This window comes from Pipistrellus hanaki, assembly GCF_964339955.1.
Source record: "Pipistrellus hanaki genome assembly, chromosome: 4".
Classification (NCBI taxonomy): domain Eukaryota; kingdom Metazoa; phylum Chordata; class Mammalia; order Chiroptera; family Vespertilionidae; genus Pipistrellus; species Pipistrellus hanaki.
In genome coordinates, this window is record NC_140506.1 from 1,616,587 (window position 1) to 1,635,218 (window position 18,632).

The following is an 18,632-nucleotide window of genomic DNA, read 5'->3' on the forward strand; positions in this document are numbered from 1 at the left end:
AATCGTTGTCCTGTTGATGTTTGGCTCTGTGGACTGATGAGTTTGCTGACCACTGGGACAGGAGGATCCAGGCCTTGTGACTAGACATGTGAGCTTACCGCGAAGGAAGGAAGCTTGGGGCAGGGATAGGAGACACACGCATTTAGAACTGGGAGACACTGGACAGGCACGTAAAGGGTTCTTACAAAACCAGAGCAGAGTCTGGCTCTGGCCCTGCCTGAGAGCCGTGACCGGCCGTCAACACACGCTCAGATGCAGCGCCGCCAGGTGGACGCGCACGGCGCTGGCATGGCCGCCGCAGACGCGGGCTGGCGGGTCTGGGTCGAGTACCTGGCCGTGTCAATGCCCAGGGCGGTCCTGGTCTGGCGGCCGCCCCGCTGGACGATCCTGTTGGCAGCCAGGAGCACGTCCTCGGTGGAGGCGTAGGTGTTGAGGTTGAACTCGTGGGTCACGTTCGCTCCGTACTGCACGATCCCCACCTGGAAGAGCAAGCCCGAGAGTCGTCCGTCAGCCACGCGCCCCAGCCCCACCTAGGGGGCAGAGACACGTGTGCTTCAACCTGTGCATCAGAGGCGGGCCCTCTGCGTCCCAGCCGAGCGTAAGCATCTATGAGAACACACACCCTGCCATTTCGACAGCAGCAGTGTCTCTGTGTACGGGCAGCCTGAGCCCAGAGGACAACGAAGGTTATTAAACTTCTCAGATGATCCGTCTGTCCCTTCGGCAGTTTCCACTGCAGACTCGAGTGGGCCCGGGGCGGGGGGGACACTGGGGACTCCCCACCCTCCGCCTCAGGCTTTGCCTTTGCTCCCACGGAGCGTATAGGCTACAAGACGGAGACCCATCACACCACCGCTCAGACACACGCCCGACTGCCAACCAGGCCCAGGCCTGGAACGCAAAAGCTGTCATTAGCGAGCTCATGAGTTAAAATGGGGCTCGGGGCAGAAAGCTCACAGGGGAGAGACCTCACTGGTGCTGTGGGGCCAGAGGCTCAGGGAGAGACCTCACTGGGTGCTGTGGGGCCAGAGGCTCAGGGAGAGACCTCACTGGGTGCTGTGGGGCCAGAGGCTCAGGGAGAGACCTCACTGGGTGCTGTGGGGCCAGAGGCTCAGGGAGAGACCTCACTGGGTGCTGTGGGGCCAGAGGCTCAGGGGGAGACCTCAGTGGTGCTGTGGGGCCAGAGGCTCAGGGAGAGACCTCACTGGGTGCTGTGGGGCCAGAGGCCGGTCCGGGGTGGAGGCTGGGAGGGAGGGCCCTTGGGAATCAGCGGGGGATGCTCTCCTGTCTTCCTCTCCAGGAATGTACAGGCGCACAGAGCGACCGGGAGTTTAAAGAAGACGGTGCTTTGTCTTCCTCATGCAGAGGGCCATCTAAGAAGGCCCCCAGCCCCGGGCTGGGCGGGAGGAGGCCGAGGCAGAGCCTCGGGCACAGAGCTGTGTACTCAGAGAACGGGCAGGAGGCTGCGGGAAGACAGGCGGGCACAGGGAGGCAGCGGGTGACGGTGACAAGAGCCTTCGGGGCCCCTGAGAGCGCGGACGCCATTCGGCAGGCAGTCACAGCGGGTCTTCATCCAGGGCAAGGCCAGGAGGTGAACGTCACTGTCTCCGTGGACAGGGAGCTCCGGGGAGTGGCCGCGGGGGAGGGCCGGAGGGAGGCGGCCCAGGGCAGGGCTAGGCTGCAGACTCACAGGATGAATCGGGCCTTGTTCCGGAGGCCTCTGGGAAGCGGCCATGGAGTGTGCAGGGAAAGACAGACCAATGGCAGTCCCGGAGTGAAATGGCGTCTCTCCCTCGCCCTGCCTGGCTCCGTGGCCTCCACCTCTGGGTGGGGGCGCCCCACACGGTCCCGTTAGCACAGTTCACTCTCACATCCGCCTCCGGAGTCACGGCCCTGTTCAGGGCAACGCACTGACGTGGCGCACTTATGTCACCCTCGTCTGTCCGGAGAGCGTGCCGGGGCGGGTACTGGGGGTCCATCCGACCCCCATCACGCTTACGCCGCCGTATTGTCCATGGCAAGCTCGGAGCGCCTGGGTTCGCCTCGGTGGAAGGCAGTTTTATGGCCTTCTCTCTGCCGTGGGTTAAAACTGGTTTACAGAAATTCCCCGACTGTTTGTAGAAGTTTTAATGGGACCACACAGAGACTCGGAGGAGACTCTGAGTAACCATGGCTGCCCCTCCTTTTCCAGGGGGACACGTCCCAGACCCCCATGGATGCTTCTCCTTCACGTACACACCGCTGGGAAGTTTATCGGTTAGGCATGGCAGGAGATTGACAATACTAACGACACAGAGCGATTAAAACAGTTTACGTCAGGAGAGTTACGTGAACGCGGCCTCTCCCCAAATACCGCCGTGTGAGAAGCGGGACAAAGCGGTGATTCACGCCCCGGGAGGGAGGGACGGAGCAGGACGGGCAGATTTTATCTCTCTGCCCAGAACGGCTCGCACTTTACAATTTATGGGATTTTCTGTTTATTTCTGGGATTTTCCATTTAATATTTCGGACCATGGCTGACCACGGTTACTGAAGCCACAGGAATCGAAATGCAGATAAGGGGGGGCTACTGCCTTCAGAATGCACGTTCCTGTCCCTGGCGCTGCACCCCAAAATGTGCACTGACCGTCCTGCCGAAGCCTCTGTGCTCGCTGGCCTGCCGCCTCCCTCCCTCCCTCCTCCCTCCCCCCTTCCCTCCTTCCCGCCTTCCCTGCTGGGGGACAGGCAGGTGCAGGGATGCCCCACCCCATGGAGCGGCCTGGCCTGTGGGGACCTGCGTCACTAAGGGACATGCTGACGGCAGAGCAGAGGCCACGGAGCCCAATTCGTCCTGCATGAATTCGTGCACCTGCCTCTAGTGTGGTAACACTGCACTAGTCAGTGCTTCTCCCACGTCAGCCTGGGCGAGAACTCCGAGGCTGCTTTTCTTAAGATGCAGGCCCGCGCTCACCCTCGGAGCTCCTGGTGCTGGAGGTTGGGGTACGGCCCAGCACTGGGCTCTGAGGAACAGTGCGGGAGTCCTGGCGGGGAAACACAGCATCACAGGTGAGCAAACCATTCTCTGTGATCGCCCGGGCCACCCAGCACGGTGGGGGGGGACCCTTGGGGAAAACAGAACGAATGCCACAGGGCAGCTGAGTTCCCGGGAGGCAGACCCCGCGGCACACACAGAGCCCTGCTCTCCAGGGAGAGGCGCCTGGGTGAACGGTGGGTGTCGAGGGCCCCGGGGTCTCCCTCCCTGTGGAAAGGGGCCAGGAGCCCGAGACTGTGACCTCACTGTCTGCCCAGGGGTCAGCCCATCAGCCCGGCCCCGCCTCGCCGGTGGCACCCCGGTCCCTGTGAATGAAGGCGTTGTTCCCTCAGGAAAGACGGGTCCAGAGCCCACCCTGGCGCTGGAATTCCTCCGAGGAGCAGAATGGCTCCTCTGTGCGTCTCTGCCGACAGGCACGCTCACTGCCTGACCGCTAGGAACAGGGACCGCACAGGCTGAGCCCGGAGACTGGGGCTGTGTGTCCCTCTGCACGGCCCGCCCTGTCCGCCCTGTCCCGCAGAGGGACCCACAGCTCCGAGCCCGTGGGCTTGCCCCCGGAGGTGGGGGAGCGGCTGCCAAGGGGGCTCAGCCCACTGGCTCTGGCACAGAGCTGCCCACAGACACGTGTTTCACAGTAAAATAGATAAGGGGATGTCAATGCCAAGTCCAATGTCCCAATGACCCAAAACATTAGGAATTTAAGTGTCTCAAGAGCCACCGGCCACCCCCCGAGGAGGCTCAGCAGCCTCTCCCAGCTCAATGCCGAGGAGAAACCTGCTGCATCCGGGAGAAGGAACGCTTTTTTATGTGAAAATGCCATTTTCTTCTTCTTTTTTTAATTGATGTTAGAGAGGAAGGGAGAGGGAGAGGCAGAGAGAGAGAAACATCAATGATGAGAGGGAGTCATGGATCGGCTGCCTCCTGAACGCCCCCTCCTGGGGACCGAGCCCACAACCGGGGCCTGTGCCCTGACCAGGAACCCAACCGTGACCTCCTGGTTCATAGGTCAACACTAAACCACTGAGCCACTCCGGCCAACCAAAATGCCACTTGCTTTGAGTGACTTCACCGAGCTCGAGCTCTCCCTTCTCCTGAAGGGCACACAGGCCCTCCCTCACCCAGCCCCGGGCACCTGCTCGCTGGGGACAGCCAGGTGGCGTCCCTGGGAGGGCTGAGGCCAGCTCGCAATCCTCCGCCTCCATTAGTTTGGGGCCATGTGTGTTTCATGCGTGTTTCATGTGTGTTGATGCATGTGGGTGGGTGCACACGCCCGGCCGCACCTGCGTCTGCTTGGGGCCGATGTCCATGCGCTCCAGTAGGTTGTTGAGGAAGGCGGTGACGCTGTCCCAGGGGTAGATGCTGTTGGAGCCGTCCAGCACGATGACGATGTCCAGCTGTGTGCCGCACTCTGCAAGACAGCAGCACCGGCCTCAGGCGGGGGGCTCTGGTGCAGGGAGGCTCCTGCCTGGGGCGCCCCAGCCCTCACCGACGGTGCACAGAGCGGAGGCGAGGCTCTCAGACCAGAAACAACAGTGAGGAGAAGCAGGAGGGACGCCCACTGCATTCCGGCACCGCGGGGTCAGAGTCTGACCGGGCAAAGCTCCTCTCCCCCTCAGGTCACTAACCCCCCCCCGGTCCCCCTGAGCCTGCCCCGGGGGGAGCGTCCCAGGCCGGTGCCCTTCCGGGCGGGTCTCACAGGAGGCCCAGCCCCCACAGGCTCAGCCTTTACATAAACCAGTGACAGCTCTCCCGGTGCTGAAACACCGCTCTGTGGAGCGTTATGTACACTAATATCAGCTCCAAAAATAGCCGCGGTTCGGCTATATGTTGGCAAAGCCAACCTTTCCCTAAATTGGCCATGCGGGTAGCGGAGCAGGCGGCTCGGGCTCTCAGGCACGCTCCTGCAGGCACCTGTCCCGCCAGCCCGGGCCGTCAGACGGGGAGCGCGGCCCGGCGGTACCTTGCACGGGGGCGATGGAGTTCACCACCTGGAACGCGGGGCTGACGTCAGCGCAGATGCCCGTCGTGTAGTGCAGGTGCCCGCACCGGTAGGCATAGAGGGGCCCGCACGCCTGGAGAAACGAAAAGGGGAAGAGCAGAGGTCACGCGGTGTCCACAGATGTGACGGCACAGGGCAGCCTCCTGGCCCAGTGGTCGGCAAACGCATCCGTCCACAGAGTCAGATATCAACAGCACAACGATTGAGATTTCTTTTCAGAGCCAAATTGTTAAACTTAAACTTCTTCTAACGCCACTTCTTTAACATAGTCTTGCCCAGGCTGTGGTATTTTGTGGAAGAGCCACACTCAAGGGGCCAAAGAGCCACACGTGGCTCGGGAGCCTCGGTTTGCCGACCACGGTCCTAGTCCGTTGACTACCACCCCTCGGGCTCTCTTACCAGGAAGCCCCCCTTGGGATTGGTGACCAGCGTGGCTCCGAAGGTCATGTTCTCCTTCACCTCCGTGACGTTGGGGATGGACGTGTTGACTGGGAACGGAACAGAAGCGGGTGAAGGAGGGAAACACAAACACGGCTTCTCATGCAGACATCCTCCGTGCCCCGCCTGTCCGAGCACCTTCTCTTCGCTCAGCGAACAGTCTCCACCGCCATCGGGGACACCGTGAGCGCGAAGGCCCCGAACTGGCTCCGTCCCAGAAGCGTTATGGGGACATTGCCCCAGTGTCTGTCTAACCCTGTGGCTGTTCTCCAGTGGATGTCTACCGCCAACGCGGGCGGAGGGGTCAGCATGCCTGTGACTGGACGCTGCCGGGGAAGAAGGATGTGGGGGGGTTGGAATACTTCTCGGGCTGCTGACATTTGTTTTCAGTGAGAACACGGGGACCGGGCCTCACCATCGGACCTTACGTACCGGGCAGGTCCAGCTTGACGCAGGGCAGGGCCTCCCCGCGGCCCACGGGGCACTTGTAGACGTCACCGGTCCTGTTCCTGGGCTGGCCCACCAGCGGGGAGCCGATGAGCACCCTGGAAGGGAAGCAGCTCGGTGAACCTTCCGGCAATAAGAATCTCTGTATGTCAGTTGTCCTGAGACTCTTCTGAGACAGTGGTCGGCAAACTCCTCAGTCCACAGAGCCAAATATCAGCAGTACCACGATTGAAATTTCTTTGGAGAGCCAAATTTTTTAAACTTCAACTTCTTCTAACACCACTTCTTCCAAATAGACTCACCCAGGCCGTGGTATTTTGTGGAAGAGCCACACTCAAGGGACCAAGGAGCCGCAGTTTGCCGACCACTGTCCTAAGACACCCGAGAGCAGTTCCCACAGATACCACCAGAGAGCGCTCTGCAAGGGTCAATGCCCTGTTACCCAGGTGAGCAGAGTGTCTTCTCCCAGCTGCAGGCCGATCTGAGTCACATGACCCAGAAAGTGTGCAGGCGAGAGGGCTCAGAATATTTCATTTTAGTGGATATGACTTAGCATACTTTTCATGGGGGCGGAAATGGTAAGTACTGGTCCAGCCTGCTGCTGTGTCAGTTTTTAAAAAGCACAAGGAAGCGCAGACGAGCTTTTTCTCACTGGGACTGAGAACCTAATGGACGGTAGGAACCACAGATCTTGGCCCCGCACAGATGTCATAGCAGCCGGTGCGGTGAGTGAGTCCTTAGAAAACAAGGACAGCTAGGAGACCCGGGCAAAGTCATTTATGTCTTTATAGGTGATGAAAAGATCATTCAGATAAAAATTAATGGACACAATATAATAAGGTGACCAGACGGTCCCGATTTTTAACAATTTGTCCCACGTCCTGCAGAATTTTAAAAAAGTCCAAAAGAGTTAAAAGATTCTTTCCAAATATCAGGACTTTTTAAAAACACCGTAGGACACGGGACAAATTGTTAAAAATCGGGACTGTCCTGCCAAAAGCGGGACATCTGGTCACCTTACAATATAATCATGATGCGCTTTAGCCCCAGCAAGCCGTGACCTGTCTCCTGAGATGTGTTCAGAAACGGGACGGGTGAATGTGGCCGATTGTGAGGCCCGGGGGGACCTCCCAGCTGCGGATTCTTTGCTGGTGACAATCTGCCCACAGACGCTGACTGTCGGGGACCCTGTCCGGGCCAACGGCTGCGCTCGGGGGCCTCGGCCCGTGTCTCTGCTCGGGTCTGAACGAAGACTCAGAAAGCACAGAGCACCTTCAAGGACATCAATATGCCCCCGCGGGCTCTCGGAAGTATCGCCACTTCCTGGGAGAAGAGACTTAAACAAACCGGTTAACAATGATGTGGAAACCGATGTCAGTAACTCCGCTGACCTGGACTCTGTCCCCGCCATCTGCACAGGATGTGGGAAACCGGACTGGGCCGTTCCTGAGAAAATACCCGAGGGGGTTCCGCTGACAGAGAGAGCCCGTGGGCCAGCGCCCAGCGCGTCCTTCAGGCCAAGACTGTGAGTGTGGCCGGAGGCTGCGCGGCGGGAAATAGATGCCCGGGCGGGCGGGCGGGCGGTGGAGGAGGCGATAACCGGCCTGCTCTCGGCCGGGAACCTCCGAGCTCACAGGCCGGAGCCACGGAATGTCCGGGGACTCGGTGACTCCGACGGCTGCAGGCCGGGAACCAGACCAGACCAGAGAGGCTGGCAGGAGTGGGTTTTCGCGGGGGGGAGGGGGGGGGGCGCGGGTGTTCAGCACCAAGAAAGAATGGCTAAAGGGGACCTGAGAGGGCTTATGGGGGGCGGGTGGATAAGGCACACATTTTAAATAATTTAAGTATTTGAAAGTCTATCATATTGAAAAGGGATGGACGTGTTTTGCATGGGCCTCTGGGAGAAGCTGGTATGAATGGAAAGACGTTTAATAACAACTGGAAAGACTGAATTGTTGACCAGACTCCATAAAACATCGTTATGACATAAGGCCTTTGCAAAGGCACTTCTGATAAGAATAAATAATCATAACAATGTTCAAGCCCTTTAACACATAATTCTTACTTCTGGGGATTTCTCCTTTAAAAAAATGACCTACATGAAGGGGGAACGTGTAATGCATAAAGATAAGGCCCCAAGTGTTATCTATAATTAAAAATAAAAGACTAAAGTAACCAACAGCCACAGTGAATTAATTACTGCAGGGTTATTCTATAGGACATTGTGCAGTCATAAAAAATAATGGGTAATAAGCCTTAGCCAGTGTAGCTCAGTGGATAGAGCATTGGCCTGCGGACGGAAGGGTCCAGAGCTCGATTCCGGTCAAGGGCACATATCTGGTTGCAGGCTCTTCCCTGGCCCAAGTCCTGGATGGGGCATGTGCAGGAGGCAACCAATCGATGTGTTTCTTTCACATCGATATCTCTCTGTCTTTCTTCCACTCTCTCGGGAAATCACAGGAAAAATATCCTCAGGTGAGGATTAAAAAATAATAATAATGGGTAATAAGATAGGTTGGTGGGATCAAAAGTTCCTTTTGACCTAATGTAAAGTAAGCCTACCTCGTTTAGTGACAACCTAAGACTTAAAGTGAAGTGTAACAAATTACATTCATTATAACAGCAATGTTGATCATTGCTAGCATTTAATGACTTCATGGCCCGGCCCAGACACTGGTCTAAGTGTTTTCTATGTAGGATGTAACATGACACATCACATTATACAGAGAGTATGTAGTATGCACATAGGAAATAAGCAGGAGCCTCGATGCTGGACTTTCTGAGTTCAAACCATAGCTTTCCCATGTGCTCAGCTGTGTGGTTTAGGACAAGTGAATTTCCTCCGGTGACTCGTTTACTTCACCTGTGAAATGGGAACAATCAGAGTAGCTACCTCGCAGGCTCCCCTTGGAAAGAAAATGCTAATGCATGTAAAATGCCTAGAAAAGTGTTTGGCTCGCAGGATGTGCTGTCTACATGTTAGTTCTTTATTGTTATTATAATCTTTTTTTTTCTTTTTCCAAATGATGGAACAGCCACCTCTATGTAAAACATAGATTGGAAGGAAGCTCACGAAAAGCATAAATTACATCAAAAAGGTTATGGTTAGGTTTTATCCTGCCCTCCCCAATCCCCCCCAATGCTTTCCAAGCCTTTGATAATGTGATTGATGACATCACTTTTACAGTGAAAAAGTCTCTACGTCGAGGCTATCAGAGATGGATTAGTGTTTATGAAGAACATTCGACAGGCTCGGCATCTTGCCAGGCCCTGGGGATAGAAAATGGATAAAACTCGATGTTCAGGCTGTCTAAGATTAGAGGGGAAGCAGAACTATACACACACCACACGGCACTGACGAGGCCTGAACTTTGGCAAAGTCTCAGAAGCGAGAAAGAACAGGGCTCTTTGGACAAGTTCAAGGAGCTCCTGTAGCTGGAGCTGGTTCTGATGCTGCGTGTTCTGATGCTGAGGGTCTGATGCTGTGGGTCTGATGCTGGTTCTATAGTCTAAGAGCTTGAGTTCCTCATGGAGACGGCGTGGTTACCGCTGAAGCTCTCCAAGGGGGATGCGACATGATCAACTCTGACTTACTATAATATTTCGTCAGCATATTAAGATTGCAGAATGTTTTCTAGAGAAGCACCCAATGAGTTCAGAAGTGAGCAGAGCATCTCCACATGGAGCTCCACGCATACTAAGCGGTGGTAACGGAGAATGTGGGTGATCATAGTGTCATTGTGACCATTCTGTTTACTCGCAGAGAAGCAGGTCTCTGACTCCCGCGATGCACGTCTGTGGTTCCTTTCTCTGTAAAAACCAGATCCTGGAGGTTGTGGCCTCGTGTTCACATTATTTCCGGACACTCTTCTCCCTAACCCTCTCCAGATGGCCACACCGTCACTGCCCGCGGCCCAGCACCCGGCTGCCGGGTGTTATCGAGTAATGAGGCGGATGGCCCTCCGGGCGGAGCCGGGCAGTGGGCTGCTAGCTGCTGTGCTCCGGACACAGTCACGGTCACGGTCATGGCAGGCAGAGTTGGGGAGGTGAGCCAAAGGAGTGACAAGCTTGGCAAAGAGAACCTGTCAACTCTGAAAGGTGTTGCAAGCATAGATGGGCGCTGTGCTCACATGTGAGCGCATTGGCCAGACGCTGAGAAGTCTTTAGCGCTGGCCGCAGGGGCTCGGCTGCGTGTGGTCCAGTGCACTGGAGGGTCTTGGGTTCGATTTCCAGTCAGAGCAATGCCCAGCTTGCGGGTTCGATTCCTGGTTGGGGTGCATACGGGAGGCAGCCAATAGCTGTTTCTTGCTCACATTTGTTTCTTTTTCTCTCCCTCTCTTTTCCTTTCTCTCTAAAAGTCAATAAAACATACCCTCAGGTGAGGATTAGAGAGAAATAAAAAAGAAAAGTCTTTGTGCCCGGAGCCGGGTTGGGCTTTGTTTAAAACATGGGCTCCTGGGACCAGGACAAGTCACTGGGCCCTCAGGGCCTTACCTGGCTGGCAGCAGGCCTGTGGGGGAGGCAGGGTCTGAGAGGGACTAGGACTGCATTTGAGCCATGAAAACCTGCCTTTAGCATCCAGGCCAAGAGGTCACTGGGCCTCAGGGGGGGGCTGTGGGTGCGGCAACGAGAAGAGGGGTGCACCTGCTGGGGGCGCGGAGCGAGAGCAACGGAGGGAGAGCCCACAGCACCCTGGCTGCCTGGCGACCGGACCTGGTTCCCCGAACCCGGAGGCTTCCAGTGCAACACACTTCAGTTTCTTCTTGTCAGAGCACGGGATTGGCCAGCCCTGCTCTCCGGGGCTTTCCTCTGCCCGCATCAGCTCTCCTCCCCTCGAAGAGCCACAGCTGGTCCCCATCGGAGGTGGAGGCGCAGCCAGTTCTGAGCCGAGAAGCGGGTCCCGAGCCAGAGGCAGGAGGGAAGTCACACTCCCATCAACTCCCCTGGGAACAGGCGCCGGCCGCCTCCCTGCTACCTTCTAGTTCTTTCTAAATGATTGAAGCGAGGCTTCGCTCACACGCAGACCACAGGCCTGGGCCGCGAGGCCTCCTGCTCCGGCCGATGCGGCCACGACGGGAGACGGGTCAGGAGGCCTTAAAAAGCTAGAGGCTGGTGACCGTCCAGAACGTGCACAGCAACAGGATTTACAAAGGCCCCACCTCCGGAGAGAAGTCACAGAGTCCGTGTCTCCCAAGCCTGCCAGCTGTCCCACAGGCTGTATAGGCTCCGGCAGGACACCCAAACACGCTTCTGAAACGTGTGTGCTTTGTGTTACCGCCCGTGCCCGGCCTCTTTGGAACGACATGCGGCCACCACGGCACCCCTGGAGGCCGGGCACGGAAGTCTGCAGTTGGCTCGCTGTTCCGTTCACTGCCCACAGTGTTGTTGCTGCCCTGGCGTCTCACGCCTTTCCCCACAAAACCAGTGTGAGCATGGGATGTCCGCGTGGAATCACGTGTCTGACGCCCGCACACAGCCACATGCTCACAAGCCTCATGCACACCCATAGGAGCGTGTGATTGTGCAAAGGCAGCGCTGTCAACTGTCACTTCTCAATAAAGTTCTGGCAGAGGAAGGGCGTCCGCTGGGTGTGGAGACTTTTCCGTTCTGGCCCTTAGTGACTACATTTCCCCGGGGGAGCCACTTTTTTTTTATTAGAAGCACTTCATTGAAATAATAATAAATATACAAAGCTTGTTATAGGACCTTGTTAAAGTGATGTCACTTTCAGGTGTGCAGCATCATATCCTTAACGTACATGTACCACTGGATGAGCTTGGAGATAAAACCATTGCAGTCTATGCCATAAACATGTCCGTCCCCTCTAAAGGTTTCCTCCTGCCCTCTTTAGTTATTATTATTATTCATTGTTATTATTATTATTATGTAGCTAGAGGCCTAGTGCATGAAAATGCATGCACTTGAGGGGTGAGGGGGTCCCTCAGTCCAGCCTGCAATCTCTCGCAGTCCGAGACCCCTCGGGGGATGTCCACCTGCCGGCTTAGGACTGCTTCCTGGGGGATCAGGCCTAAGCTGGCAGTCAGACATCCCTCTGGCAGCCTGGGAGCCCTCAGGGGAGCAGGCCTAAGCCACAGTAGGACATCCTCAGTGCTATGGAGGAGGCCCGAGAGGCTCCTGCCACCACTACTGCACTCACAGCTGTCAGCCCAGCTTCTGGTTGAGTGGAGCTCCCCTGTGGGAGCGCACAGACCACCTGGGGGGCTGCTCCTGCATTGAGTGTCTGCTCCCTGGTGGTCAGTGCATGTCATAGCGACCAGTCGTTCCTAGTCATTCCGCCATTTGCATATTACCCTTTCATTATATAGGATAAGAGCAGGACAAAGAGAACATTTCTGTGTTTACTAGAGGGGAAGAGCGTTTGGGGTGGGGAAAGGGGTGAGAGGTCAACTGCATGGCCATGGACGGTAACTAGACTTTTGGAGGCTATCATTTTTTTTTTTTTTTTTCCATTTTAGAGAGAGAAGGAGAGAGCGGGAGAGAGAGAGAAATGTCCTTTCGAGTGTGCAACATCCATGGGATGCCTTCAGCAAGCTCTCCCACCGGGGATCCAGCCCTCACCCTGGGTCTGGGCCCAGATCTGGAATGGAACGGGAACCTCCCGGTGCAGGGACAACACCTAACGCCCTGAGCCACACCGGCTGGGAGAGGCGACCATTCTGTGGTGTCTACAGATGTTGCACTATGATGCTGCACACCTGAAAGTGACATCACTTTAACAAGGTCCTACAAATCATACCTGCAGTGAATGCCACCAATCTCACGGTGCTTAAAAGCATGTGATAGAAATCCAGGAAGGCTCATTACAATTAGACTGAACTCAGCAGTTCCGCAAAGCACCCAAAACATGGGCCCGATGTTCTATCGTGGAAACAACCTTCACCTCCAAGGACATCACCTCCTCTGCCTCCAGGTCTCTCTGCTGGGTGCCAACACCTCTAAAAGAGGACAGTGGAAGTGTAGCCCCATCGTTACATGACTAAGATTGTTTCAGACAAGGACCTGTCCGGATGTCAACCCAGTTGCGTTTTCTCCCTCTCTCTCTAAGAAGGAAAAAAGAAAAAAGATCCCCCTCACTTCCTTTAATGTCGCCAATAATCATTTTCTTGCTTCACTTTGTCAGTTTCCATTACCAATCGACTCGACTGCATTTCTGGCTGTGAGCGATGCATCTGCTCAACTCTCAGTCATTAAACTGCTGAGAACCGACTCCAGCATGTAATAATTTCAAAGAGTTTTACCAAAAGGTTGGTGAAGCTAGGTGGCTCAACAAGGGTGAGCCACATGTAGTTTACCTGTTGGAAATGGCTAAATGGCACTTCCCCCAAACCTGAATAGGATTGTGAACTGCCAGATGGCTCAGGGAATTTGTTGGCCAAGCACCTGAACAGCTGTAGGCTATTCCCCAATCTGACAACGCTTCTGTATTCTACCCTTTGATACAGTACCCTTTGAAGTGTATATCTCCCCCTTACCTCGGGAAAAATTATGTTTAATAAAAGCACGGGTCCTTGGTCAAGGGAGAGTTCTTCAGCTCCCTTTAGCCTGATCCCCAATGCCTTTCAAAATTAATCTTTCGCCTTTGGACTCCTTATTGAATCTATCTTTCTCCAGAACGCTGAGCCCTTTGTAAGGCTGGGAAAAGAACCTGACATTATGACGCCCGAACGAGGGGCACCGACAAAACTGGAGCCCAGTGACGGTTCTCCTGACCTTGTTGGGAAACTCCACCACAGCAACACACCGCGCCCGGCTTACCATTTTCCTTCCTCATTTTCATACTGCTGCACAGTGTAGCCGAACAGGTCCTCCACGGGGCCGCTGAAGGTCATCGAATTCTTCACGTCCACGTTGAAGGACAGGCAGAGGCGGAGGACAACTGTGGGAGGGAAGAGAGTCAGGTGACACAGGGTTAACTGGGACCCTCTCGTTTCGAGTCACAGAAGGGCTCTTAGGAATGAGAGCCATGGCGCTCAAGATCGAGGGGCCAAGGAAGGTCTGTGAGCCTGGCCTGTGTGGCTCAGGGGTGAGTGCCTCCCTAGGAACCAGGAGGTGACAGCTCCATTCCCCATCAGGGCACATGCTGGGGTTGCAGGCTCGATCCCCAGTGGGGGGATGTGCAGGAGGCAACCCATCCCTGATGCTCTCTCATCACTGATGTTTCTGTCTCCCTCTCCCTTCCTCTCTGAAACCAATTTTAAAAAATACATATATGGAAAAGGAAAGGCCTATGATGTGAACTGTACTACTGACCAGAGGTCAATGTAATGGCTGTGAAGAGTACGCCCACCGACATTCGAGCACAGCCCCACAGTAAGGTAGCGTCTGATCACGCCCAGAGGGTGGGATTTCACTACGCGAGGGAAGCGAGCAGAAACGCGGCTCACAGTGGGCTACTCCGGGGACAGGGGGCTTCCGAAGAGCGAACCCCAGCAACCCAGGGCACCAGGGCGATGCGCACAGCTCCACGTGCCCTCCTGGCACCGGGGAGGCACGAATCACCAGCTAACACCCGGAGAGGAAGCGTTCCCGAGGGACAGCCGGCGATCCCACCGGAGGTGGCCCCTGCCCAGGCCTGCGGCTTGCCGGGTCCTTCTCCCGGCGACGCCGTGGGGGACGCTCAGCAGGTGCACCAGGCTCCTCACGTGGGGGCTGGGTGCCCACGGCCGCGGTGGAGATGACAGGTGGTTCATCTAGGCAACCTGAGCACTCTAGGCGGGCACCGAGGGCGGAGCCTCCCCCAGGCCCTGTAGTTCAGGTAAGGAAACCCTTTATGAGTGAGATTCTCTCCACAGGGTTCTGCATGGTGTTGGCCCTTTCAGTGTCTGTGAAGCGGCAGAGGACTCGGCCCTGTGTAGCTCGGAATGCTTTCCAAGAGCCTCCCTCGGAGTCAGAGCATCTGGCTCAGCCGGCGGTCACTGCACACGGCTTTGCTGAAAGCATGATGAGCTTACAGACGCCCCAGGCCTGGCTGCCGTGAGCAGCACAAAGCTGCGCTGCTCACAGAGCATGCTCCGCACACGCTTACACGTTCCACGGGCAAATCCAAGGCGCCAGCGTACCAGACGGCGGCCCAGTTTCATTGTGGGAGAGGGTTCCCCCATTCTGAGGGCTTTCGGATCTTAAACCGCGACACAGAAGTGTGATGTCAGCGGGTTCGAGGACTCATTTCCACAGCACATGTCCCGCTCCTACAGCGGCCACAACCGTGTGTATGAAGAAGGTCTGATGTGTATGAAATAGGTCTGAGGTGTATGAAGGCCTGAGATGTATGAAGGCCTGAGGTGTATGAAGGTCTGAGGTGTATGAAGGTTTGACGTGTATGAAGGTCTGACATGTATGAAGGCCTGACATGTATGAAGAAGGTCTGAAGTGTATGAAGGTCTGATGTGTATGAAGGTCTGAGGTGTATGAAGGTTTGACATATATGAAGGTCTGAGGTGTATGAAGGTCTGAGGTGTATGAAAAAGGTCTGATGTGCATGAAGGTCTCATGTATGAAGGTCTGACATGTATGAAGGTCTGACATGTGTGAAGAAGGTCTGAGGTGAGGCCCAGTTCTTGTGGCCACAGGCCTGGAGTCCCACCGCATGCCCTGAGAGCGATGCATGTTTATGATACCATCTCAGTGCTCTGGTCATAGCGAGTCCAGGCTGCTTCCCCCCCTCCCCCTAGGGACCATCTAACGATCTAAGTCTGGTCCAAGGACAGGATGCCCGCCTGCAGTGGCCCTTCCAGACTCTTCTATGTCCAGGCCTCACTAACAGGGTCACCGTCCTCAGCCACCTGAGAGTCAGAGAGTGCGCCTGGGCAGTGACCCCAAGCTGGGGAGCCCCCCAGGTGGGCCCGTGTCCCCAGACCTGGGAGAGCCCGCCCCCTGCAGCATGGAGGGAGAGAAATGCCCAGTCACCCGTGTGTGCACTATCATTGCATATTGCGATGCATCCGGTATTCCAGACTGGAGGTAAGAAAAGGTCTGGCTCCGTCACTCTCACCGTCCACAGTTCTGACCTCCACCAGCAAGTCCAGGAAAGCCAACAGTAACTCCACATTTACTGTTCTCTCCTGGGACTTCGGTGAGGCACATTTACCTCGGAGGAGCTGGAAGAAACACGCTTTGATGATGGGAGCTGTGCACGTCGGAAGCACGTTCCCTCCCTCCCCTCGTCACACGTGAGGAAGCCCTTAGAGCAGCGGCCTGCGGGCCTGGAGTCCCCATTGGCTGGAGGACTCTTACTAGGCTGAGTGGGATCTCGTGTCTGCCTTCACGGATAAAATCTGAACAAAAGCGTAACGGAATCTGGCCAAGAACACGGCGGGACGGCGGCATTCTTGTTGACTGGAGTTCCCAGATGATTATTTTACCAGAACTGCGAGCCGGAGCCGGAGAAGCCGGAGGACTGCAGCGGGGGACGCGGGAATAAACACAGGAGGGAGGGGAGACCATGCAGAGCCCGGAGCGAGGAGCCCGAGGCAGCACCGCGTTGGAAATGACATCACCACCCCCTCAGGCGTTCTCACTTTCTGGGAAAAGCACCACCCAGGCTGGGTCTCCTGCAAACAATGGGCGCTTCCCCTCTGCCCGGCCCTTATGTAAGGAGCAGCCGGCTCCATCCCTCTCGCCTTGCGGGCCTTTCATCCGCAGTGACGTCATGTGTCAGCGAGCTATCGGCCTCCGCCAGCAGGTCCGGGCAGCCAACCCAAATAAACACCTCGGGGTGCCAGGGTCCCGCCTGGGCCCGGCGCTGTCACCCGGCCCGCGGCGTGCGGGAGCCCGCTGTGTGGACTGCCAATGCCGATGCCCCGGCCCGGCTCTCACAAACGGAAGTTCACCGGGAGGGCGCCCCTGGGGGTACCTGGCGCCGGGGGCAGGGAAGGGGCCGGGACCCTGGTTCCTCGCACACAGCAGGTGCTGAATACAAGTCTGCGCTCTGGGCCAGGAGGGAACAAGCAGGGAAATGAAGGTCTCAGCATGGAGGTCACCCTGGCTGTAAGAACGTGCCCCCGGCTGGAGCTGCCCAGACACCAAACCCAAAGGCGTGTTTCCCAAACACCCTTCGTGCAAACCCCCTGGACGCGCTCTGCACCAGCGGCCCTGCCAGCCTCTATCTTCCCCTGTGGTTTCCCACATTCTCCCCCAGAGATCTCTGCCGGCCCGGCCGCTCGCTCGGACCCCTCTCCTGAGAATCCTGGTCTCAGAGCCCAGGCACCACCCCCGTTTTACAGGACGGAACAGCTGAGAACCGCAGGGTCCCGGGCTCCCACCGCGGGAAGCACGCCTGTGTGTTTGTGCAGCAACACGAGCTCAGAGCTGCTCCCCGCGGCTGGCATCCGGGCTCTGAGCTCACCAACCTCTGCGCGGCCGCCGGGCGGCACTGGAGGGCGAGAGGCCCTTTCCAGGGAGCAGGCCTGCGCCCCCCTGGGTTTCCGGGCACCCGGACACGCTGTCCTTGGTGGATGCGGCTCTAATGAAAGCTGTATTGTTGTTTTGTTTGTTTTAATTTATTATTATTTTTTTTAAATTTTTTTATTGATTTCAGAGAGGAAGGGAGAGGAAGAGAGATGGAAATATCAGTGATGAGAGAATCTTTGATCAGCTGCCTCCCACTGGGGATGGAGCCCACAGCCCAGGCATGTGCCCTGACCGGGAATCGAACCATGACCTCCTGGTTCATAGCTTGATGCTCAACCACTGAGCCATGCTGGCCAGGCAAAAGCTGTATTGTTGTTCATACAAATGTTTCCATGAGGTTTATTGGTTTACATGTGATCTCTGCTCGGTGAGACAGGAGACACTGACCGTGTTAGGGATATTTCTGTGAGCAGGCACACAGGACCTAGGAGGCCAGGAAACCAAAGACACGGCAGGCGACGGAAACAGGCGATTTCCAATCTACCCATGGCCTTCACGGCCATTTCCAGTTCCTAGCACTAGGAGACTCCATTCTTGAAGCTCTTACACTGGTTAGTAAACCATGTTTCTGTGTGGCTTGAGCGTCAGAGTTTGAAGGCCACACACGTGTCCAAGTGCAGGAGACATGGCTGCTACCTGGCGCTTCCCCGGCTCTTTGGACCTGGGGATCCAGCCAATCAGGACTGAGTAAAACGGGCCAGACACGCCCTGGAGCCCTCCTGTGGTCCTTCCTCAGCTGGCCAACTTCCCACGTCCCTCCCGGCCCTGATCATACACCAGTGGAGCCCCTCAGCCTGGCGTGCACCCTGCCGGCCCTGCTTCCTTTCTGTTGGTCGGCTGGTGGCCATGTTGAGTGCGCCCAATGCGAATAAGGACATTGGAAAGCTTTCCTATCGCTGTGTGTGGCTCTCTGCTTTCCTGGGAATGACCTGCTGTGCACACTGAAGAGAGAACCTCAGGACGGGCAACCTGCTACCCTACCCCTCCTCTATGTCACTGCGGAGAAATTACATGTAAATTTGTAAGTTAACTGACAAGACTGTTACTGAAGGTACCGCTTTTTATTCAGGTCCTTCACTGTAAGACACCAACAGACAGAGTGCATACGGCAGCTGGCCGGGATTTCACTCTGAGATTGAACCACTGGCATCTCAAAAAGGGGAGAAAAGGGATTTTCTAGTACCTACTGTACCAATAGTACAAAAGGAGCCCTTAGCCATTCTCATTGTAAAATTTGGAGTTAAAATTGTTTACGTGATATTACCCTTAGGTGTAACAAAAAAATAA

The 18,632-nt window shown here is 56.1% G+C and overlaps 1 protein-coding gene across 1 annotated transcript in view; it reads right to left on the reverse strand.

Annotated features, from left to right (window-relative positions):
• Positions 1-18,632, reverse strand: part of ITGA1 (integrin subunit alpha 1) — an 85,486-nt gene that overhangs the window by 33,184 nt on the left and 33,670 nt on the right. Inside the window, exons 2-7 of the mRNA XM_084881001.1 lie at positions 13,692-13,812; positions 5,901-6,013; positions 5,430-5,518; positions 4,992-5,103; positions 4,312-4,439; positions 331-479 (exon numbers count right to left, since the gene is read on the reverse strand). Coding sequence (XP_084737127.1) covers positions 331-479; positions 4,312-4,439; positions 4,992-5,103; positions 5,430-5,518; positions 5,901-6,013; positions 13,692-13,812 — 712 coding nt within the window. The remainder of the gene's footprint in view (positions 1-330; positions 480-4,311; positions 4,440-4,991; positions 5,104-5,429; positions 5,519-5,900; positions 6,014-13,691; positions 13,813-18,632) is intronic.